Source organism: Apiospora marii, assembly GCF_038362585.1.
Source record: "Apiospora marii strain CBS 49790 chromosome Unknown utg000002l_segment0_segment0, whole genome shotgun sequence".
NCBI lineage: Eukaryota > Fungi > Ascomycota > Sordariomycetes > Amphisphaeriales > Apiosporaceae > Apiospora > Apiospora marii.
Genome location: NW_027117373.1, coordinates 489,821 through 512,526, shown reverse-complemented (window position 1 = coordinate 512,526; position 22,706 = coordinate 489,821). Strand labels below are relative to the sequence as shown.

Genomic DNA, 22,706 nt, shown 5'->3' with positions numbered 1-22,706 from the left:
CTCTTTCCTTTCAACCATTGACCGATGTCATTTCCAATGCCCCACTATCAAGTCAGCAGCCTGGGAGAGAAGAATTAGCTCGGCACCGAGATATAACGAGTGTGCATCAAGACTTGCCTTCTCGGCCGTCGCATACACGGTCGCCGACAGGTGGGCCCCGGGAATGACGGGGAAGACGCTGGCATCCACGACGCGCAAGCCGCTGGCCCCATGAACCCGCAGGTCCCGCCCGACGACGCCGCCGTGCTCCTTGGGCATCATGGCCGCCGTGCAACATGGGTGCACGATACTGGCCACGACGACGTTCCGCAGCCACGCGGCGACCTCCTCGGGACTCGTAGCATCCAACTCGGGCCCGGGATCCGTCTCCACCACGCCAAGTACATCGCGGAACGTGGCCGCGTCCCACAAGCGGCGCATAAACGGCAGGAACGACGCCATGACGTCGATGTCGAGCCCGTTGGCCAGCGTGCCGTAGTGTAAGACCGGCTCGGCCTCGATATCCGTCGTGTTGAGCAGGACGGCCCCGCGGCTCAGGGGCTTGAGCAGGATGCCGATGCTAGGGACCCCGGCGCTGGACGTCATGAACTCGGCGCCGCCAAAGGGGATCTCGATGATGGGCTGGGCGGGGTGCTCAAGGACGCCGGCCAGAGTTTCGAGCTGGGCGCGGTAGCCCCTTTCCACAGACTCGTCGGCGCCGGGCGGCGGGGTCGAGGAGAGTGCCGAGGCGTTGGCGATCTGCTCCCGGAGCGATGCCGCGAGGGTTGCGGCGGACGCGGTGACGTTGGATAGGGGGAGAAAGACGGCCTGGTGGTCCCAGATCAAGGTCCACGGGCCTCGCGCCGGGCGCTCGGCGTACTGGTCGAGGCTCTTCTGCAGGTACGCCGGGTCCGTGTTGAGCATGTCCTGGTTCGGGGTCGGATTGTGGGTGACTGGGAGTGTGAGCTCGATGGTACGAAGCAAATGGCGGGGAATAACTCACGATTGATGCCAAAACGTATCGAAGGATGGTCTTGGAAGTTGTACCCGACCCCAGGCAAATCGGCCACTACATCGATGCCCGCGCGCTGGAGCAGGACTCTGGGCCCTATGCCGCTCCTCTGAAGTATCTGCGGCGTGTGAATAGCCCCAGCTGAAAGGATGACTTCGCGGCTAGGTCTCTTTGTGAATATGGTCTCGTCGCTCACAGAGCGAATCTCAACGGTGGGCGGGCCCTTCTGGGAGTTGTTGTCGGGATACAGCACCCGGGTAACCTTATGTCGGACCAGTAGGTCGTAATTGGGCCTGTCACCAATGACATCCTGGTAGTGGCCTTGGCCAGCATGCGACCGAGCGGAATCCCAGGGGTGCTGCGAGGCCGGGATCCAGCACAAGCCGTCCTTGTCGCCCGCTGCGCATTCCTGACGTGGGGATATGCCTGCTTCCAGGCATGCTTGGCGCGAAAGTGCTGTTGAGTTCGATTAATTAATCAAGAATCTCAGCCTTTTCCAAAGCTAGAGTCTCTGGTAAATGACCTACCCCCGGATGGCCATTGAAATGGGACGAAACTGGAGAAGAATGGGGTCGATCCCCCGTACGCTGCGTCATAGTCCCAAGTGAGGTTGAGCGCTTCCGCAAGCTCCTTCTCGGGTTCGATGAAAGTCACACTCTGTGCCCGAAGACCATGTCAGTTGCCATTAACATCATCATCCACCTTCAGCGACACACCTTCTTGAAATAAGGTGAAAGGGATTCCCAGTCCCAAGGAACCCCATCCGCGCCATCGTCCCCCGACGGCCCGCCCGCTAAGCGATCCCAGTCATCATAGTCGTGGCGCGACGCACGGTCGAAAAACTGCCCGTTGATCGCCGAGCTGCCGCCCACCGTGGCGCCGATTCGCAACTCGGCGGAGCGGTTGTTGAGCGTCGGGACGGGCACCGCGTAGTCTATGTAGGAGGCGAGCGGCGGTGATCCGGGCGGCTCGAAGTAGCCGGGCGTGGGCTCGATGTCGCCGTACTCGACCACGAGGACATTGACTGGATACTACTGTGAGATTGCTGCGTTTGTGGCCGGTATTAAAACCCCAAAGTGTCAAAAGGAACGTCGGCGCTTACGGTGCGGGAAGGCTGCCGTCAGGCGATCGGCGACGGTGAGGCCGGCGGTCCCGCCTCCGGCGATGATGAAGGCATATTCGTCTCGCAGCTCTGCCTGCTGGGTCTTGACTCTGTGAGAGTTGGCAGAGGCAAGGACGAGGAAGAGGGAGGCAGCAGTAATAATGTGTCTGAAAGTAATCATATCGGCTGGGTCTTCAGATGACGTTGTCAATGCAAACAAGCTCTTGTTTACAAAGAGGATCAATCAATCAGTTTTCCAAGGTGGGGTTTCAATGTCATTGATATTGATCACCACAGCATGTCATCACGGTACTAACATCTTGGCGTCAGCATTCCCCGCATTGAATGACGATGATGAATGCATGGTGATTAGTACGCATACTTGTATTTGAGATATCCGGTTGGTCTAACTATGGGATGCGTTGCTTCGTACGGTAACGCTGATGGTAAGTGGTTTTGCGTTGACTGGAGCCTCCGATCCCGTCCACTTACTTCTTGGTCGGCCCCGTTGGTGGGGCTTTACCCCACTGTAGACGCTGCGGTTGCGGGGAACCGCGAAGACAGCATCGCGTGGTTACATATACAGCTCAATGCAATACCCGAACGAGCATATCACTGTCCGTTGCCAGAGCGTCAGATTGTACGTTGCCCGCCAGTCCAGTCAGTGCCTGACACGCGTCCTGATACTGGCCATCGCCGACTATACTGACTCTGGACTGGTGAAATTGTCGAGTGCAAGCACGTAGGGAGGCGCCCAGATTGTACCGGGATCTCATCTTACGTCGCGATCAATCAGGACTCTGTCACTACCTTATTGTAAGAAGCCCTTGTTGCAATAAGGCATTACTCAATTAGGAGGAGTGCAGAGACCTCCAGGTTTCATCATATACCATCCGTATGTATTTGCTGTGCCTGGTATTGTTAATGGCACAGGCCATAGATACACACAGCTTCTTAGCGCCCCTGCCGCCGAATTGCCCTTCCACCCGGGCACAATCCTGTGCTATATCGACATGCGTGAGCAGATGCACCTCACCATCCTTTAAGAACTGGTCTACACCGTCGTCGAAGAGTCTGAAGCATGACGCTTGAGGTTCACTGCCGGCAGCCTGCCCCATGTGATGGAAGATTGAGTACTCAAGAGAACTTTGCAGTGTTGTGTACATGTTATCCGCGGAGCTCATTTGATTAAAACAGTATAAATTAGAGAAAATTGACTAGGTATGCTCCCCACTCCCTGTGATCTCAATCCCCTTGATCCCCCAATAAATAAAAGAAATTGACAGTAGCCTCCTACAGTGCCGCCATCAGGATGGGCAGCAGATACTGATCCGAAAACTCCCAAATCGAGTTGGACGCCTGCGTGGTCCACGCCGCCCCCGTAAAGTACGTGTTGCGCGTCCCCTGCAGCCCAAAGACCTTCTCGTAGAAGCGGTCCCGGATAGCCTCGTTGGACACCATGAGGTTGAAGGGCGCGTGGGACGAGAAGACGCGCCACGACGGTGACGACGAGGCCGCCGCGGGGATCCCGTTGGCGGCCTTGAACCGGGCCAGGTTGGCCAGGATGTCGGCCTGCGCGGCCTCGACCGAGACGACGTCGTGGCTCGCGTAATACACCTGCGTCACGTTAGCGGCCGCGTTCTGGCCGAATATGTACGGGCCCGGCAGCTCGGGGAGGCGGAAGGGGTTGCCCGGGCCCGAGTTCTGGAGCTGGACGAAGCGGCTCGGGATCCCCGCGTTCTCGAGGATGCCCGTGTAGTACCCGCTGGCGTGCCACTGGCCGAAGAGCGAGGTCTCGTCCTCGGACAGGTCCCAGCCGGCGAAGTTGTCCAGGACCGGCGGGGCGGCGAAGAGGATCTTCTTGGCCTCAATGGTCTTGGTGCCTTCGGGGGTCTGGACGGTGATCCGGACCGGGTGCGTGCCACCGTTGCCACGGTTGACCTCCTTGACAGTGGTCTGCAGAAGGACGTCGGACCCCAGCTCGGCCAGCGCGTTGGCGTACAGCTCATGGGTGTTGTGGCGCTCCGTCGTCAGGAGCGGCTGGCTGAGCTGCAGTGGGTTGAAGTTCTTGAAGACGTACAGTGTGCTGACATTGAGGTAGGGCGTGATGCCCTGGCTGACGAGGAAGGCGACGGGCGCCAGGGCTTCCAGCTGGTACTTGGTCAGGAACTCGCCGAAGGGCAACAACAAGTCCTCGGCGACCGGGTACGTCAGGTTGAAGCCCGTGTCGAGGGCCGGGTACTTGGCGCGCTGGGCCGCGTAGCCCGCGAGCGCGGCGCCCAGGGCGGCCGGGTCGGGGACGGGGTAGGCCGCGTCGATCTGGCCCGTGGCGAAGTCGACGGGGACGGTGGCGTTGTTGGTGGCGCTGATGCTGGCGTTGTCGACCAGGGGCACGCCCAGGCGGGCGAAGTAGTTCTTGACCGTGGTCGTGTTCTCCCAGACCACGACGCCGATGTCGATCGGGATCCCCGTGGCCGGGTCGATGTAGGTCTCGGCGTGGCCGCCGAGCTGGGCCTTGGGCTCCACGATGACAAAGGTCTTGCCCGCGTCCTTGAGCTTCACGGCCGCGTAGGTGCCGGAGGAGCCGCCGCCGATGACGGCGACATCGCGTTGGATGATGTCCTGGTCCGCGGTTTGGTACTGGTCTCTGGGTTTGCACACGGTGGCAGACGCCGAATAAAGCAGCAGGCCGGGGATGAGGCCCGTAAGCAGGCTTTGGTAGAACATAGTTCTGAACAACGCCTTCCGAGGTCCTGAGCAAAAAGAATGTGGGTGGGAGTTGTTAACTAAGGAAGAACAGAAAAGTGACCACAGAGAAGGCAGGTCGGGTTATATATAGGCCTCGGGATCGGCATGTTCCACATTGGATTACTACGGTGACATTCGTGGTGGCCACACCAGGGTTAAGTCCGTCTATCCCACCCAGCCGGGTGGTTCGGGAGGTAAGGATCAGAGGATTTAAAGCTGAAGCAGGGGTCGTGTACAAAGCAGGTACGAAACTATCAGCAGTAATTGCATGTAATTACCAGGGTGACGGAGGTTAAATCGGCGTACCTGAAGCTAATGATGGAATGGTGTCAACAATGCAGGCCATTGCATCAATATCATTAATTCTACCATCGTTTTTCGCACTAACTTAAACATAGTAGATGGCTATGGCCGATTTGGACTTTTTCCCAAGATACAGTTGCATTAGTGGTTACCGTTCGATTAAAAAGTCAATTGTAATAACTTGGAAACTCTATCTGTCGATGGAGATTACCAGTTCACTGCAAGCTAAACCTTTGTATATTAATTCGTGAGGTTGGCGCTGGGTCCAGGGGTGTAGGACGATGGTGACTCCATGCCCACCTTGGCGGGTCCGGGGTTTGTGGGTGTGTGGCCCTCCTTTCCCCTGTATCTGGCTGCTGACGCAGGGTATGATTCCCGCGTGCAAGACCTATCGTGGATATGGTTACGAACAATCTCGTTGGCCAGGCGAGGTTGGCCAGGTATCTGTTTGGCTGGGTGGTTGGCAGCTATGCGGCTCAGAACGGGAGGGTTACCATGCAGTTGGGGCTGTCTCGATGCGGTGGACGGGTCACGAGCGCCATTTACTCGCTTTACCGGACTCTCGGGCTGACAAATATGCAGCCAAGACATCATCTGGATACCCGCGAGTCAGACAACAAAGCTGTTGTTGATCATCTCCTATCCGAAAACAAGTTCGATAACCAACAGAAACCCCGCTCTACCCGGCAAACGGCAAGGCTTTCGGGATGTCTTAGACAACTCCGCGCACTCAACAAGTAATTAGCCGACATCTTTTTCGGCAGCCGACGCAGGCACTCGGGGAAACATCAAACCGGATCGACTCCGCGCAAGTCATGCGCAGATAACTTCTCGCAACTCGATTCAGCGGAAATTTCCAGAAGAGCGTTCAACTTTCGAAATGGCGCAGTTCTCTGTAAGTCTAGAGAAATCTTACACGGTCACGCAATTTCTGTATGGCATTTGAGGGAATCAGTTGACTGTTGACATTCACGCACGCGGCATACACCGTCAAGATGGCAATGTTGTGGCCCAAAAGGAGTCGAGTGAGAAGCCTTGAATGATTCCAAGTATGATAAGAGATGTGCTACGAAGTGAAGGTATGTACAACAAATTTGGTTTCCAGTCTTCCAGCGCTTTTGCGAATTCATGAAGAGCCATAAGCTTGTGAGCATAGGGATGCGATGCAAACCACGCTAATTCCTCAACCACCCGGAGTTGAAATAGCGACTCGCGAATAATCATCCGCCTTTGCCTGCAGCAGTCCGAGGGAATTTAGCCATGGCGGCGTAAGTGCTCCAACCTCTCTCCCTCTAAGACCCCTTGACGGTGTACTGCGAGGAGCCGCCGGCGCCGCCCCAGCCCTCGGTGGAGACGGTCTGGTAGTTGAGGGAGCCGAGTTTCATGCCCTTGGCGGCCCAGGCGTCCATGTGGGTGCCCATGGTGACGCTGCCGCCGTTGGGCCGGGGCGAGCCGCGGATCGAGATGTACTGGTCGAAGGTGCTGGTGCCCTGGATCGACGGCTGGTTCACCTGCGTGTGCTTCCAGATGGTGTACGTCGCCCCGTCGGCCTGGTACGTGCCCATCTGCGTCCCTTGGGCGGTGCCCTGCCCGTTGGCGTACTCCTGCACGTAGTACTCGACCAGCGGGTTCGTCGACCAGCCGTACACGGCGACGAGGACGGTGCCGGCGCTGGCGGTGGTCTTGCCGGAGAAGGTGATGGTTCTGCGTGGCACGTGTGTGAGCGAGCATACCTATGTGAATACACCGAAACATTTCAAGATTTGGGGGATGCAGTATGGGGCTTTAGACTTACCTGCGTGCGCCGGTGCTCCAGCCTTTGCCGACGACGAAGTCCTGGGCGCCCGAGAAATCGACCGAGTACCCGCCGCTCTGCGACTGGAAGTTGACGTTGCCGCTGGTCTTGTAGTTCTGGGTGTAGTCCTGGCGGCGGGCGAGGGTGCCGTTGAAGCCGCCCAGCTCAAAGTCTAGGGGGTCGGGGTCGGCGACAGGGGCCGCGAAGACGCTGGCGACCGCTGAGAGGGTCAGGGCGAGATGAGTCAAGGCAACCATGTTGAATGACTGGGTAAGGCGAAGTGAAGTGAAGTGAAGTGAAGAGAATGGAAGTCCAGATAATATGATGATCAAACAAGGGAATGAAGGACTGGGAGTGCTTGACTTGGGGTGGTTATTGTGTTTGGCATGATGGGCGGGAATCTACACGACTTATATATCGTCAGTTCGTCGTCGATGCGACAGTATCGACTCTATGGCTATGAATGGGGTAGCGGGCCTCGATTCCTACAGGGGCAGGCCCATATGGCAGGGGTGGTGAAGCTGCGCATCAACGTCAAACAAGCCCTTGCCAAGGGATACACCACCAAACATCGACAACTAGCTACCATTCTCTGCGCAGAGACCTGTCTGCACCCCGGACAACGTCCTTTCCACCGTCATGCCGGCTAAAGTCGAGATCAGCCGCATCGCCGCCGATCTGCAGCGTGCGCATGGATGCAACGCCGAATTAGGTCAGCATTAGATGAGCAAAGCTTGTTTAATCCAAGCTTTCGCGTCGCACGAGGCGAATGAGAGGACGCCTGCAGCCAAGCCCCGTGGTCTCTGACAGATTGGTGGCAGCTTTTGCCGGAGCGGCTGATTCCTTGGGTTGGGGTGGGTGTACGACTGCTCACTGCCGGCGTCGGGTGAGTGGTGGGCCGTGGGGCGCAAGCTGGTAGGTGCATTCCCACGAATCGAGTCGCATTTAGATCAAATCGATCGTCCCAGAAAACGATCCCATGTCGCACGTCCCCTTGTCCAATCCACACACAGTCTTGCATCTTCGACTCCTCGTCCCATCAGGCGGGATAGCGAAAACGTCTTTCTTTAGTAAAGCAACTTATATCCCCTTCCGCATTCTATCGGCGGCTAACCGGCATGCTGGCCCCACATCAAGAGGCAAAGCAGAGTTTACCCCTGGCGAGCCTGCCGGGCGACGCGGCATTGAGCAGCAAATATATGACTCGGATACCTGCATCTTCAGCTGACGCGAGGGGCCAATGGATGATCGCAGATAGCGCGATCTCGAATGATGGCCATTGAGCAAACATGCGGACGCCTGGGTCCGCGTTTCAGGCGATCATTCGAGCTAGGCCGATTGAGCCGCTGGGAAAGACGCCGAACGACAAGGTCGTCGGCTGTCTTTCCACCTATGAGGGCCGGCCGTTGATCACTTGAAACCAACGGGGCAGGGGGTCAGGCAACCAGACCGGGGACTGCCGTTCACGACTGCCGTGAATATCGACCTTTTGGTTGGCATATCATCGAACGCTGACAGAAGGCAATTGGAATGAAAAAGCAGGTACTGGGTTTGTTTCTCAGATATTATGCGACGAACGTTGGTTTTAGACTTCTAAGACGAACGAAAATAATCTGGTTTAGTCAAGATAACGAATCAATATAGGCACGTCAGACTTCAAGGTTGGAGATGGAAATTGAAAAGGAAGAAAGACGCCTTGGGTTGTTCCTGGCAAAGTTGCCATCTTGATGACGTAGAATCGAAGCACCGTGATACCCTGGGACAGGGGATGCCCACCTTAGGTCCTTATCAGAGGTCATCGTTCTGAATCACCTCTACTCGGAGGTGCGACGAGTCAACGCGTCCCGCAGTGGATCATGCAGTGACAGCCATATTGAATGTGTTCCCAGTCGCAGGGCAGACTGACGACAGAAAGCACATCCAGCGTACCGACAAGGACAGACACGGCGAAGGCCGCCTTGAGGCCCGCACCGTTCGTTACTCTTGAATAGATATTGGAGAGGAGTAGCCGATCCGGATCTACCAGGCATGGATTTCAATACCTCGGACTTGGGTCGACCTCCAAGGACAGTGGTACGAAGGTGTAAACGATTTGAAGATACAGTACACAGAGACGTGCAAAAATAGCGCCTGGGCTATTCATCGGCATATTGGTAGGCCTAAGCAGTGTTAGATCGCTGGTAGGTCATTGTACCACTGCAGCTTGAGTCGTTACCAGAAGCCCATTGATTCAAGGGCAGTCAGAGGAATAAGGGGTTGTTGAAGCCGACGTCAGCGGTCCACAGTCGATCGATTGTGCCCCTCCGTGCAAGTTGGTGGACCCAGGAGCTAAGCAGTGCACGACTGCTGACAGACGCCACAGCTGAACATGTAAACCAGGAACAGGTCATTCAATTCTTGCCGCGGTTTTATGTCTGCCTTCATACTTGACTGTTATCATGATAGTTTTCGTTCTGTGTATCGAACTATCTAAAGGACATTAGGAAAGAAAGGGGCAAGATGAAAAGCAACTTTCTCAATTGAGTGGGGTAAACGCAGTCCACTGGGAGACAACTGACGGCCTGTCGGAGCTCTGGTCGGAGGGCGCTGTAGATGCACAAAGGGCGCGCGCTAGTAGCTTCAAATAGGCTCAACCCCAACAGCACGTCATCTGGAGGATATCTTGCCAAAGTCAACATTTCGAAAATACCCAAAGCAAGAACATATACGGCAACTGGGACAATCTAGCAATCATGGCAGCTTCATTACCTTCCAAGATCCTGATCATTGGCGCCACGGGCGCGATCGGCAAGCACATAACCAGCGCCATCGCCTCGGCCTCCCTCAAGTCCGTCTCGCGCGTGTCCATCCTAACCTCGGCCGCCACGGCCGCCAGCCCGCAGAAGCAGCCCCTCCTTACTTCCTGGAAGCAGCAAGGGCTGTCCGTCCTCACGGGCGACATCCGCAACGCCGACGACGTCCGCCGCGCGTACCGGGACGTCGACACGGTCGTCTGCTGCCTGGGCCGGACCGCGCTGCTCGAGCAGATCGAGCTGCTGCGCCTCGCCGACGAGGCGGCGAGCAGCGTGCAGTGGTTCTTCCCCAGCGAGTACGGCACCGACATCGAGTACGACGCGACCAGCAAGGACGAGAAGCCGCACCAGAACAAGCTCAAGGTCCGAGCGTTCATCAGGTAACTAAGTGGATGATGCACCCACAAATGATTAGGGGCAAAATTTTGGCTGACGTCCACGCGCAGAGATGAGGTTAAGAAACTAAAGATCACCTACGTGGTCACCGGACCATATGCGGACATGTTCCTGGATTTCAAGCCCGGGTTCGAGTCGGCGGGCGGTTTCGACGCGAAGACCCACAAGGCCGTCCTGATTGGGGATGGTAATGACAAGATTGGCCTCACCACCATGCCCGAGTAAGTATTATACTGTCGCTGCCTGCCTACTTTGAAGTACCTACTTGTCTAATACACCGGTAAAGCGTTGGCAAGCTCGTCGTCGCAGCCCTGTCCAAGCCCGAAGCCTCTGTAAACAAGGCCCTGAAGGTGCAGTCCTTCGTCAAAACGCCGCGCGAGCTCCTGGCCGAGTTCGAGCAGCAGACGGCCACCAAGTTCGACGTCACGTACACGGCCATGGACGACCTCCAGGCCGAGGAGAAGAAGGCCTGGGAGACGAGCGACCCGGCTGCGGCCACGTTCACGCTGCGCCGGATCTGGGCCCAGGGCAAGACGCTCTACGAGAAGACGGACAACGAGGCGCTGGGGCTGGCGCCGCAGGACATGGAGTCCCTCAGCGCCGTGGTCCAGAGGGCCATTCGTGGAGAAAACCAGTAGGTTAGCAACTACCTAAGGCCAACCGTCTGGCGCGATGAGGGGGAGAGGGGTAGCTTGAGCACGGGCTGGGCAGGCTTAATGGGAATGCGGGGTATCGCGAACAGAACCGACCCACTAATGATTCTCGAATTTACCCGCTATGGATCGTCAGTTAGCCCTTCAAGCCCCTGAAGTCCCTGAAGAAGTAGGCAGGTCAGCTTGGTGCCTCTGATAAAGAATGCTGTGTAGGACCTGCAAAAGACCCGTTAATATGTTTTCTTAGCGACCACCACCGTCTATTGTCTATTGATAAGATGGTATGCAGTTTCTGCCTGCCAGCATGGTTGTCATGCAGGCTGCAATTTGTGACTGGGTGTCAAAGGCACTGGCACCTGGTCCGCCGATTCTCAGTACACCCAAAAGGGGCCTGTTTTAACTGACCCCTGGACAACCAGCAGTACTGCGCTGACCCCTGGGGACAAATGTTTGACCTCCCCAACAGCGGAACACATGGAGACGGTGGTACAAGCATACTGGCTTCACATGTTGCCATTCTTCCGATAGAAGAGGTCAATGGCGATTTGCTCCAGTATGATTTCAGTAGGCTCGGTGTTGTGGCCCATTTAATACGGCTTACTTACTCAAACGGCAAAACCCATTTCCAACAATAAGGTAATTTGGCAGATAGTGACCACATGCGCCAGCACTGCAGGTGCCTCGACTGAAGGACACAAAGATGCTTTGCCATGCACGTCACGACATGGAAAATCCTGTTGGAAACAATTGGCACATTAAGCAGGAAAGCATCGGGCCACACGTGGTTCTCGTGGCCGATATATTTTGAGGCAGTTAGTGGCGACCTAAGAGTGCTGGCTGTCGCAACCATCTACCCGACCGCCTCCCAAATAAATGTGGCTTATTACCCATGGCACTAGGTCTTGAGTCTCTGGTCCAATGTTGATCCAAGCAAGTTTGCCCACCTGCCTAGCTGCGGTCGTTCGGCTCCCGCATCTCCCCCCCCCCCTCCTTCCACTCCACAAACACCCCCTCGCGGACCTCGCCGTCGACGCCGCCCAGGGCACCCGTGGTGTAGAAGCCGAGCATGCGCTTGTGGCGGTCCGAGAGCCTGGGCCAGACGTCGGACCGGCGCAGCGACAGGAAGTTGTTCTCCTGCTGCCGGATGAACGACCGCATGAAGAAGAGCAGGATCAAGGGCCGCTCCCCGGCCGCCTCGCGGTTCGGGCCCGTCGCGTGCCAGATCCGGCTGTCGACGATGAGGGCCGTGCCCGCGGGGGCTTCGGCGGGGTGGGAGCCTTCGACGGTGAAGATCTGGGTAGGGGTTTGGTTAGGTTACTGAAAGCAGATGCGCGGTAGTCAGGCATCAGAGTTAATAAGGGAAATGTGCTTACGTCTTCCGGGGCGACCTGGCCCAGGTGGCTGCCGGGGTATACACGCGTGGCACCGTTCTTCTCGGTCACATCCTCCAGGTAGAACAAGATGTTGATGCCAAAAGCGATGTCGCGGATCGGCGGCTGCACGGCGACTTGGTCGGTGTGCAACTGCATGGGAACATTGCCTTTGGCAAAGAGCGAAACTTTGGTCAGCCTGCGACTGAGAGATACAGAACAGACATATGCATGGAAAGTGGGAGGCTAAGACATATAGGGCAGCCACTCACCAGGACGCGCAATGTTGGCAGTGTAGGTCGTGATGACGGCATGCTCGCCCAGGGCCCAGGGGACGAACTCGTCAATGATGGGATGGTTGAGTAGGTCGAGGAAGTCGTCGCCCTTGTTGATCAGGGTCCATAGCCGCTGGTTGGGGCCATCAGGACCGCCATCAACTTGAGCAACTGTTGCAGAAAGCGCAGTGGTTAGTAAGCTGTATTTATGATTGACCTTAAGGGAGTACCAGTCGGAGGGATATGGTACTTACTTCCTGCTTTTCGCTCGCCAGCGGCTTGCTCCACGACCGCTGTACCCCGGGACCATCATGTCAGCCACATCTTCTCGTATCCCACAGAGGAATAATCCTGAGGCGATCTTACCTTTTCTCATGATGGCCACCTGCTCCGGGGACAAGACATTCTTGGCCAACCCGTAGCCAAACTCCTCGATGTCACGCTTGACCTGCTCGACATCCTCCGTCGGCTCAGGCAGTCTAGAAAAGGCGCTGGCCGGCTTGGCCGGCGTGGGCGGGTGCGGCGTCAACAAGTCGGCGAACTTGATGGCGACCGGAATCTTGCCCGATGGCATGGATGCCTCGTTGAAGAAGGCGTCCTTGAACAGCTATATGGGGCACTGTGTTAGTAGCATGCCCAGTCTATCTGCACCGGGAGGGTAGAGCGGGGCAAAGGAGGACACTGACTCCATATCGCGGCTCCAACTTATTCTCATAGAACTGGATGATATACCTGGGATGCCGGATGTCAGTAAAATCAACACAACAGGTGGGTATGAGGTTCATACTCAGGCTTGATGTTCAGACGGCAATCCGGCTCGTCATCACACGAGTCCAGAATCTTGGCCTGATTAGCGCGCCCGTCGACGAAGAACGTGGGGCGATCGCCAAAGGTGACGGCTAGGAGAGCCTTGATCTGGCTGAGCAGCGGCAACTTCTCCCTGATGATCTCATGGGCTCTGTCCGCGTCCGACTGGGCCTTCTTGGCGGGGCAGGTGTAGGCCACCCCGCTGAAGTCGAGACCGGGCGTGTAGGTCTTGCCTGGTGCGACGCCAGCCATCTTTGCGTGTTTGTGTGTGCGTGCGTGAGGGAGAGTGCGATCAGAAAATGGGACCCTCGATAGGGGGATTTAGGTTTATCTTCGGCAAAATGTGATGTGTCGTTTCTCGAGCCCGAGAGCCGGAGTGTGGGAAAAAGGGTCAGACTGGAATGCGTTTTTTTGATATTGCGGCGCAGGTGGGGAAGCCGAATCTGGTCATATGATAGGCTCTGCGTTATCCAGAAGGTCCCCTCTCAGCCAGTTGCTGTCACATATCCTTCAAGGGTCGAGTGCGGGGAGATGTGAGCCGTCACAATATTCCACCACCTGATGCTTGGAAGGCGCAAAAGGTGTGGCCCGTTCGTCGTGGAATTGATGTGGTCAGTGAGACGATCTTTTGATGGCCTGAATCCAGCCCGCGCTGGTTTCCCAAACGGTGCAAGTGCGGGAGGCTATCTGCCTCGCCTTGTTTGACGTTTGACAGCCCCGTCAACAAGGGATCACAAGGTCGCAAAGATCCGCGACCACCTGGTCCATACCACAATAAAGTCGGCGTCGACTCGGCGTTAAAGACGGGGTCTTTAAAACGGGGGCGTCTTGGTCAAGTCCGAGTCCGACATAGACATTCCTGTCATTTCCACGCCGGGAATGCGGAGGCTGCAACTGCAGACACACACGCACCGAAGGCCCCCGTGCCCCCTACATGGTTAGGTAATCTCTTCGGAACTAAAATCAGCACACTAGCCACCAGTGCTGTCGGGGCGGGCCGCTCATTGGCTGTTGAGCAAGACAAGGTGGCATCACAGATGGATAGAGTCCACCTGTTTGGGAATATAACGGGTCTGGCGGGGCCCGGCAAGGGTCTCACGGAGCCGGGTTCGACACCGCTGATCCGAGCTCGCCGACTACCGCGTGCTAAGGCTCTTCATTGTTCTTGTTCAAGATGGACATAGGAAGAGACAACGTCGACAAAAGCTTCAAACATCTGATAACTATATCAGCACAATTCCAGATCTTCTGGAAATTGTATGCAGCCACCCCCTCAATAGCTTTCCCCACGTCAAAGGTTTTCAAGTTGCTGACGGCCTTCTTGAAGGCTGAAGAGTCTGTCCATACATGAGCAGGGTCTTGCCAAAGTGGATCTGATATCATACAACAGCTCATATTTTCTGGAATCCGGGCTGGTCGTTCGCGAGTCATGCGGTTCCTTGTCCTGTTCATTTCTTACTCTTTGACGGTCTGATCTGGGATGATCAGTATCAGGGATCTAGGATCTAGGATCTAATATTAGCTTCCTTCTTCCTTCCAGATGGAATGTCACCGTCGTGCCGATGCGGTCATAAGAGTTGATCCATTTTGATGAACCTCTATTTGAGGCAACTAAGCTACACAAGTACTAGTCGGCCCACGTCAGAAGCGTCTGATACAATGAGACTGCCAAGACTGTTGTCTTTGGCCAGACCAGGGAGCAAGCAATTCGTGAGGAAGCAGACATTAACGCAGAGAACGATATTACCAAGCGATTGATTTACCAAGTTCTCAGACTCTTATCCACTATTCATGATGGAAAGAAGCGACATAAAGTTATAGGGAGCCTTGTTCTTAATGGTCCATATCAGAAGGCCGATCCCCTTTTCTCCCACAGAAGCCCATCCTCAATAATGCCCGAGAGTCCTCTCATACTAAGCCGTTCAAGGAAAAGGAACTCGCTATCAAGGCAGGGTCCTCCACAAGTCGTCGATATACACTCCGATAGGCCAGGGGCTAGGATACACCTGCTTAGATGTACTCCATAATAACAACGTGGTAGGGGTGGATCGGGACCATCCGGGTAATAGGATGATATTCTTCGATCTCGAAATTGAATTCTTCTCACTACCCTCGCTCGCATCTAGACGCAATGGGCCATAACTTAATAAGAAGCCCTCAAGATACGTTCACCAACGACGACGTCCTTCGATGCCGCCACATCTCTTCACGGTCACTTGATTTTGTGACTTCCACTCGTTTTTCCCGAGATCTGGTATTTCCATCGAGTGAGCTCGGACTCGCCGACCGACATTCGTTTGCCTTTTCTCTTCGCCACTGTCGCCACCTTCACCACCGGACTCAACATTCATCCACCGATATTCGATACCGATCTTTGACCACCCAGCCTTTCGACAATGGCAGATTCTACGGCGCGCTTCCCACCGATCGTCGCCTTCAGCGACCTGCCCGAGAACTAGCTGACGGATACCGACGCACTTGCCGTGACGTGCCTGATCATCACGACTGCTCTGGCCGTTTTCGCTATCATGGTGGTGGGCTTACGACTTTACGCCCGCCACGCCATCGACGCGCTGGGGATTGATGATGCCTTGATGGTGATCGCGACTGTAAGTTGAGAAAGGACTAGGCGGAAGGTCACCCACCATAGCTAAGACCCAACTAACAAGAGAAACCCCCAAATTCTAGTGCCTATTCGTCGTCAACTCTGTGTTTAGCTGTCTTGCCTGCTTCGCTGGCCTGGGAAGCCGTGATGAAAAGATCCTTACGAACCCTTGGAATGGCCCGGCTGCGACCATGGTAAATCGACTCAGATCAAGGTTCGGACGGACGTAGTGTTAACAATTTCTGTCTCTGTAGTATCTTGTACTCTGGTGAGTTCTTCTTGCTTCGTGGCGATGAATAGTGGCAATGATTGGGAGTTGTGGCTAATGATAGGGGAATGTAGGCAGATTACATATGCTTGGAGTCTACCCTTCATCAAGTGCAGCATCTGCTTTTCACTCTTCCGTATTACGAACGAAAGGCGGCATACCATACCGCTTTGGGGTGTCATGCTATTGTCCACTGTTAGCGCCATGCTAGGATTTGTATGTGACTTTGATCGTTGGGAGGATCCTACAACAAGCCGAACAGCTTATACTTACTCCTGCCTCTTTCCATAGATCGCCGTCGTCGTCACTTGCCAGCCCATAGCGAAGAATTGGGACCCGGCCCTGACCAATGTGGGCAGCTGCATGGACTACTCCATCATCCAGAACACCAGCTTCTTCATCTCGGCCTCGTCCATCATCACCGACTGGACGTGCGCCGTCCTCCCCTACTTCATCCTCTGGAAGATGAACATAAAGCGGAAGGTGAAGGTCTCCGTCGCTCTTGTCTTGGCGCTCGGCGCCGTGGCGAGCTTGTCTACCATTGTGCGATTGCCCTATCTGAGCGCCTACACAACTTCCGTGGACCACTACTGTGAGTTTCTGCACCTACCCGGACTCATTGCAATCACCCGCAGCCAGGCTGACATGTACAAAATCTCCCGTTGCACAGACAAATGCGCACACATCGTCATCTGGTCCGAGGTCGAGTGCGGCGTCGGCATCATCGCTGGCTCGCTCCCCTCCTTGCGCGGATTCTTCAAGTACATCCGCGACCGGTCGTCCGCGCAATCTTCCGACCGGTGTCACTTCAGCCTCGACGACAACGAAAATAGCCACCGCTTCGTGGCCATTGGCGGCACGGGGGGCGACGACGACCGCACCGCGGCGGCAGCAGCGTCCAACGTCCATAACAACATGAGCTGCGAGGCCAATACTGGTTCCAGCGTCCCGGGGGTAGCCCCAGCCAAGAGCCAGACCTGGGTGGACTTGGAGGGCTCGAAAGAGTAGTCGGAGGAGCTGAAGCGCATGATTACGCGGACGCATGAGTGAGTTGCTCGGGTGCAAGGCGCAAGTGGGAAAGGCTGGGGTTATACCACTTGATCAAGCGTCTCTCACTCAGCCACAGTCGACCGGAATACGGCACATACAGCGTGAATGATTGAATGACCTGGACCTAGGAATCCCGGGTACACGGTCTAGTATACGGGGAAGGGGGGCTTGAGAAGTCCTTGTTAGTCCAATCACTCCGGGGCACGTGAGTAATACTTCACACTTACAAATGGCCTGTCCGTCATGTTTATTGCGTTCGGCGCGAAACCAGCACTTCCAGACGACCAGAAAGGTAGGGGGTAAGGCCACTACTACCCCAACAATCTCAATAACTGCTTGACTCGTGAATTCCCTTTTAGTTATGGAGAGCTGTAGTTGAGTGATGACCAAGAGGTTGTTAAATTCCTTTTTGAATGATATCATGAGTTGGAAGCAGGGGGGCGCTTGATCCCTTTTTAATGAGGAAATAACTTTGCACGAGTCTGCTTCCATCTTTTGAACAGGCACATCATGGTGTTTTATGGTCAACAGATTGTGCCTTGGCATTGTAAGTAAGTCGAAGGTCTTTATTGTTACTATTGACATTGTATCATTACCGGGCTGATGTCTCCGACAACATCCGGTGCATGCATTTGAGGTTTTCAGATACTGGTGCAATCCAATCGGAAATGGGATCTCGCAAGGGTCGGGCAACTTATGAAAATGATTGTCTTCGTATTGCCCCTTGGGGAAAAGTCTCAGCCTGTGCAGATTTCAGATACTGTAAAGAGCCAACGAGAACCTTGACATTCTCGTGTAGTGGGGCTAAGCCGCCGGAAACATAAGGCTGTGCACTCTTTGCTACATACCTCTAGCGAATCACACCAAGCCCACCAATACAAGGATTGGACTCGACGTGCATTTTCAGATAATGGTCTGTACCAATCGAATACCTCTAACCTCTACTGGGATTTATGGCCCCACTCTCCTGCAGTGAGAAATCGTTTGACTAACGGTTCAACGGCCTTTTTTTTTTCTGATATCAGGCTGCAGTGAAAAGTCATTCCCCTCTCGACTCGACAGTTTCTCCAAAGGCTCACCCGTCTGCCAACCAACACGCGATGAACGGTATGAAACGCCACGAGAAGGATCTGATGTGGGAGAGTGTCAGGATCGACATTGAACGGAAGTTCGTCAAAAAGGGCCAAAGCCTCGAGGAAATCAGAAGCTGGCTACAGGCGAAAGGCTTCCACGTAACGTAAGTTTGATTTCTACATCCAGAGGGAAGCATCTAACAGGCTCGATAGAAAAAATCAGTTGAACTACCGACTGAATAAGATCTGGGGTGTGCGTAGTAAAGCGCCAAGAGGGCAGGCCCGCGAGTTCTGGGGCTCTGTTCGCCAGTTGCAGGAATCGGAGCAGTCTAGCGGTCATGGCCAACTCGGATCGTTCGTCTTGAGCAACAGACAACGATTGAGACCTGTGCACTGGCAAAGGGGAATCAGGAGAAATGACATCCAGATCTACTCTTCGCATTCTGCCAGTTGTGAGGTTGCCTTCGCATTAAAGTTAACAGCAAATGCTAATGTTCACTATTCGAGACCCGACCACAGCACAAGGTGTACGCTTACAGGTCGCACTTCGATCGCCCACTCCAGAGCGACAAGAAACTTTCATCTCATGGCCCAATGACTTGCCGTGGCTGGTCTCCAGTATACAGAGACTCAAGAGTATGTTTTCAATAAAAAGGTTAAAACCGCAACGTCACTAATAACCTTCAGTCGGAGCAGGCCACCATGCAAACCCGTCCCCCTGCAGACCCATCCTTGGCAGGTACCAATGGAAATTTCTTGGGATACCTGAGCGCGTCTTTTCGAGAGGATGGGGGACGCCTCAACTCGCATCGATCCTCGCTAGCTATACCCCTGGGGAGAACAACACTAGGGCTGAGAGACAAGCCCAGATACTCCTTACAGGGCAGTCAAATGAGTCCACAGAAGAACAACTAAAACTGCTACTGGCGAGGATATCAAATGGATTGATCACTGCATCTTGGGCTGATGACAGCTTTTGGAATATGGTCGAATTTCTCCTTGGTGTTATTGAACAAGCGGGGTTGCTGAATAGCCTACTGGATTTTCAGCAGAAGGATTTCACGCTCCGTTCGGTCAGCGACGCTCTTTTCCAAACTACCTTTAGGTTCCTTTGCGCGACCTTTCCTCGCAAAGATAAGCTGAGTTTCGATGTGAATAGGGCGCAGAGGGTCTTGAGTTGGCTTCTGAGATCTGGGCAGGATCCCAACATCCCGATAAGAGTGGCAGTTTTCTGCGAAACTAGAACGACCGGGCTACAGATATCTTTGGCACTAGCTATGAGCGATCTGGCTACTGAGCTTCTGGCCTGTGGCGCTAATCCAAACGGACTTCAGACCGGCTCGCGAATGCGATTACTCCATGAAGAGCACTATGCCTTGCACCCGCTGTTCCTAGCGAATTCATACGGCCAATCGGTTCTGACGCAGCTTGAGAGTTACGGCGCATCTCTCTTCGACGAGTTGGCAATATCTCCATTTTCTTTCCTCCTTCGTCGATGTTTTCCACCAGCATCCATCTCTCGACCCTATACCAGCCCTTTTCCATTTATTCGAAGGCGCTGGAACCAGGGCTGTCTTGCAATATCTATTTGACCATACCGACGAACGGGGGTCTTTTATGTATAGATATCTGGTCGACTGGAACAATTTATGGGTCCACGCTGCTGGAGCTGGTAATCTGGTTGCTCTGGAGTATCTTCTATTACGCCACTCTGATATGCCAACATCCTCGACATCGTATGAGTATGCCAATTGGTCCAACGACTGGGATATCACTGCCCTGCACGCAGCTGTTTTGGCGAGACGCAATTCCACCGAGACATGCCATTTTCTCTTTCAGCACAGTGTCACTTTTGACGATGACTCGGATCTGCCTCAGCTAGCATGCATTGGCTCAATGGAGACAATTCAGCTTTTACACGAGAAGGGGGCCGATGCTAGAAAATGCTGCAGCAGACGTTCTCGCCTATGGGATCTACTGGGGAAGCAGCTTGAAATCGATCCGTTGCGAGATACATCATTGAAGATCAGACTTCAGTGTCGAGGACTCAGTCATATGACTGCCGGGGCACAATCGGTCGACATTTACAAATACCTCATTAAGCACGGATCGGATGTGCCTTTGGATCTGTTGGACTTTGCCCTTCAAGAAGCCCACGTAGAGCTGCTTTCACTATCGTTAAATTCGGCTACCAACATTATCGATCGTTATCAACAGAACCCTGATTACCGAAGAAGCCCTCTCTTTGTGGTTCTGAGCTTCTATAAGTTTTGGCCAAACAGAACTGGGTTTAACGGGAAGGAGGCTGTTCAGAAGTTAGTTGCTATGGCACATCTTCTCCTTGACGCGGGAGCTCAAGTTGAAGCCGGAGATGCTATGAGACCTGCGTTTCTTGGCGATTGGGACTTGGTAACGAGAATCATGACTTTCGAAACAGGACTCAATCCCAAGGCCAGATATCGCGTTATGCAAACCGCACTAAACAACCGAGGTACCCGCAGCGACCGAATGGATATCACCATACTAGAAGCAGCGATATTGTCAGGAGCCCAACATATAGCCCTCCAAGCTTTCAAGCTAGATCCAACTCAGTACGACGCTAGTGCTCTTTGCGCTGCAACATTGATGGCATCTGTTAATGGCAATGGTACTATCATCCGGGCCCTACTGAGTAACCGGAAACTGGGCGAGTTACATGAAGAGCAGGCGTATGAAGAAATGACAGCGATTGGAATAGCTGCACAAAGCGGAAACCAAGAGCTCTTTTCACTTCTCAGATCACAGCTACCGTGGTCTACACAGGCGTATGTGCCGGACCCAGAAGAGTTTGACATTGCCTTCAATCCATCCCCGCAGTATGAATCGTTGTGGCGACCTCAATTCATACGATTCTGGAGTGAAGGGTTTTTGGATTCCTTTCAAATCTTCGCCGTCAACACGGAGCCAGAAATATTCGGTTTGCTCTTCAATCCTGACCAGCCTTTGAGCATGGTGGCTCTTCGACCCATGTTTGCAAAGAAACATCACAGTCAAATAAGCTTGTTACTACGGAGGGGACTTCGAGCCCAACGACTTCCAGCAAATAAGTTGAACAAAAGTCCTTTGCATGCTGCGATCTCCCAGGAAGACATCTTTCTGGTTCGAGCTGGCTTAGAAATTGGCATAGATGTCAACATCCACGATTACGGAATGCGTTACGTCGTGAGTCCTTTGACAATGGCTATCACCCACGATTGCCAAGAAATTGTTGATCTCCTCCTTAGCAAAGGCGCAAATGTCAACGACCCGGAGTCTGAAATGAATCCTCTAACAGCTGCGTGCATATATGGGCGAATAGGTACGGTCATGGCTCTACTGAGACTTGGGGCGAACCTGAATCAGTCAGGGACCGGACCAGAAGGGCGAACTGCACTGGAAGGAGCTGCAGAATTTGGGAGGCTGGACGTCATACACCTCCTCTTGAGCAATGGGGTCGAAACGGAAGGGCTCGGGCGCCGACAATACATCAAAGCCAATCGCTACGCACAACGAGGGTGTCATATACAGGTACATGCACTGCTAAAAAGGCATAGGACTTGGACCGAGGAAGACGAGGAGTTATGGAATGATCCTAACCTATTACTAGAAGAGGAGGATCAATTGAGAACGAGCCAGCAGCATGTCTGGCGTTCGGGTGACAACGAAACGCGAGAGGACTCAACGGGTAGTGAAACTTCTTCTCACGTGGTGCATACTACCAGAGAACCAATGGATTCGGCTGTAATGCCGGCATTGGACTCAACCAACAGCGCAGAAACCACAGATCCGGAATTAGGGCCATCCGAGAACACTGGAGTGTCCTATGACTGTTATGATAAACCATTCGACCAAACTTCTGATCTCGTTGGGGGTTTGAGGGATACCGTAACTACCGCTGACCCATACTTTGGCTATGAACATGACGACGATGCGCTGGATTTAGTGAGGCAGACATGGGATGATTTATTCTATATATGAAGAACATGAGGTCTTGGTGATCTCGTAACTTCTAGTTGCTTTTGGTTAGCCTTCAATAGTTCCTTTTTCCATTTCAATACATCATGGAAATATCCGATTCATTGCTATTATAGTTAATAATGAGTGTCAAGCCGTAGATAAACAAAGCGACCTTGTACACCTTAAATACAGGCTAAAAAATAGATATAGTATAGTGATCACTGGTACTAGCCTCAAGTTAGACTGGTCATTATGTAAGCTGAAGTTGTCTCTACATGTACACAGACGATCAAGACGGCCTTAATGAATGGAGATGACTACAGGGTGCGACTTGAGTTCCATGTCACCGAAACACACTTTGCCTAGTTCTTGGCTAGGGGAATAGCTCACGTACTGCATGCAAACTTTGCCATATGGCTATGGTAAACCTCTGGCTGGACAGTGCGATACATGGTTTTGAAACCCCTCCCACGGTGTCTGGACCGTATTGTTTCCTATCAGAG

General features: G+C 54.0%; 7 protein-coding genes across 7 annotated transcripts; 3 read left to right on the top strand and 4 right to left on the bottom strand.

Annotated features, from left to right (window-relative positions):
- Positions 1 to 27: 27 nt before the first annotated feature.
- Positions 28 to 2,274, bottom strand: PG985_001865 (uncharacterized protein; the record flags this gene model as incomplete). Its single annotated transcript, XM_066821634.1, has 5 exons — positions 28 to 932; positions 983 to 1,447; positions 1,519 to 1,648; positions 1,708 to 2,015; positions 2,094 to 2,274. The coding sequence occupies 5 exons, from the start codon at positions 2,272 to 2,274 to the stop codon at positions 28 to 30; spliced, it is 1,989 nt and encodes a 662-aa protein (XP_066689066.1).
- Positions 2,275 to 3,386: 1,112 nt separating this feature from the next.
- On the bottom strand, positions 3,387 to 4,820 carry PG985_001864 (uncharacterized protein; the record flags this gene model as incomplete). Its single annotated transcript, XM_066821633.1, has 1 exon — positions 3,387 to 4,820. The coding sequence occupies one exon, from the start codon at positions 4,818 to 4,820 to the stop codon at positions 3,387 to 3,389; it is 1,434 nt and encodes a 477-aa protein (XP_066689065.1).
- Positions 4,821 to 6,436: 1,616 nt separating this feature from the next.
- On the bottom strand, positions 6,437 to 7,196 carry PG985_001863 (uncharacterized protein; the record flags this gene model as incomplete). The annotated part of the gene is made up of 2 exons (XM_066821632.1): positions 6,437 to 6,848; positions 6,940 to 7,196. 2 exons carry the CDS (start codon positions 7,194 to 7,196, stop codon positions 6,437 to 6,439), a joined length of 669 nt encoding a protein of 222 aa, XP_066689064.1.
- A 2,475-nt stretch (positions 7,197 to 9,671) lies between these two features.
- Positions 9,672 to 10,759, top strand: PG985_001862 (NmrA-like family protein; the record flags this gene model as incomplete). The annotated part of the gene is made up of 3 exons (XM_066821631.1): positions 9,672 to 10,111; positions 10,178 to 10,348; positions 10,414 to 10,759. Coding segments are annotated over 3 exons (957 nt in total), but the record flags the coding sequence as incomplete, so codon positions are not given.
- Positions 10,760 to 11,728: 969 nt separating this feature from the next.
- PG985_001861 (Phytanoyl-dioxygenase) lies at positions 11,729 to 13,484 on the bottom strand (the record flags this gene model as incomplete). The annotated part of the gene is made up of 7 exons (XM_066821630.1): positions 11,729 to 12,073; positions 12,154 to 12,338; positions 12,423 to 12,596; positions 12,680 to 12,718; positions 12,792 to 13,032; positions 13,112 to 13,157; positions 13,213 to 13,484. 7 exons carry the CDS (start codon positions 13,482 to 13,484, stop codon positions 11,729 to 11,731), a joined length of 1,302 nt encoding a protein of 433 aa, XP_066689062.1.
- Positions 13,485 to 15,691: 2,207 nt separating this feature from the next.
- On the top strand, positions 15,692 to 17,113 carry PG985_001860 (uncharacterized protein; the record flags this gene model as incomplete). The annotated part of the gene is made up of 5 exons (XM_066821629.1): positions 15,692 to 15,841; positions 15,921 to 16,031; positions 16,184 to 16,321; positions 16,397 to 16,697; positions 16,776 to 17,113. The coding sequence occupies 5 exons, from the start codon at positions 15,692 to 15,694 to the stop codon at positions 17,111 to 17,113; spliced, it is 1,038 nt and encodes a 345-aa protein (XP_066689061.1).
- A 1,142-nt stretch (positions 17,114 to 18,255) lies between these two features.
- PG985_001859 (ankyrin repeat-containing domain protein) lies at positions 18,256 to 22,569 on the top strand (the record flags this gene model as incomplete). Its single annotated transcript, XM_066821628.1, has 8 exons — positions 18,256 to 18,392; positions 18,442 to 18,680; positions 18,748 to 18,864; positions 18,916 to 19,662; positions 19,763 to 21,565; positions 21,614 to 21,761; positions 21,801 to 22,188; positions 22,489 to 22,569. The coding sequence occupies 8 exons, from the start codon at positions 18,256 to 18,258 to the stop codon at positions 22,567 to 22,569; spliced, it is 3,660 nt and encodes a 1,219-aa protein (XP_066689060.1).
- Between the last annotated feature and the right edge of the window lie 137 nt (positions 22,570 to 22,706).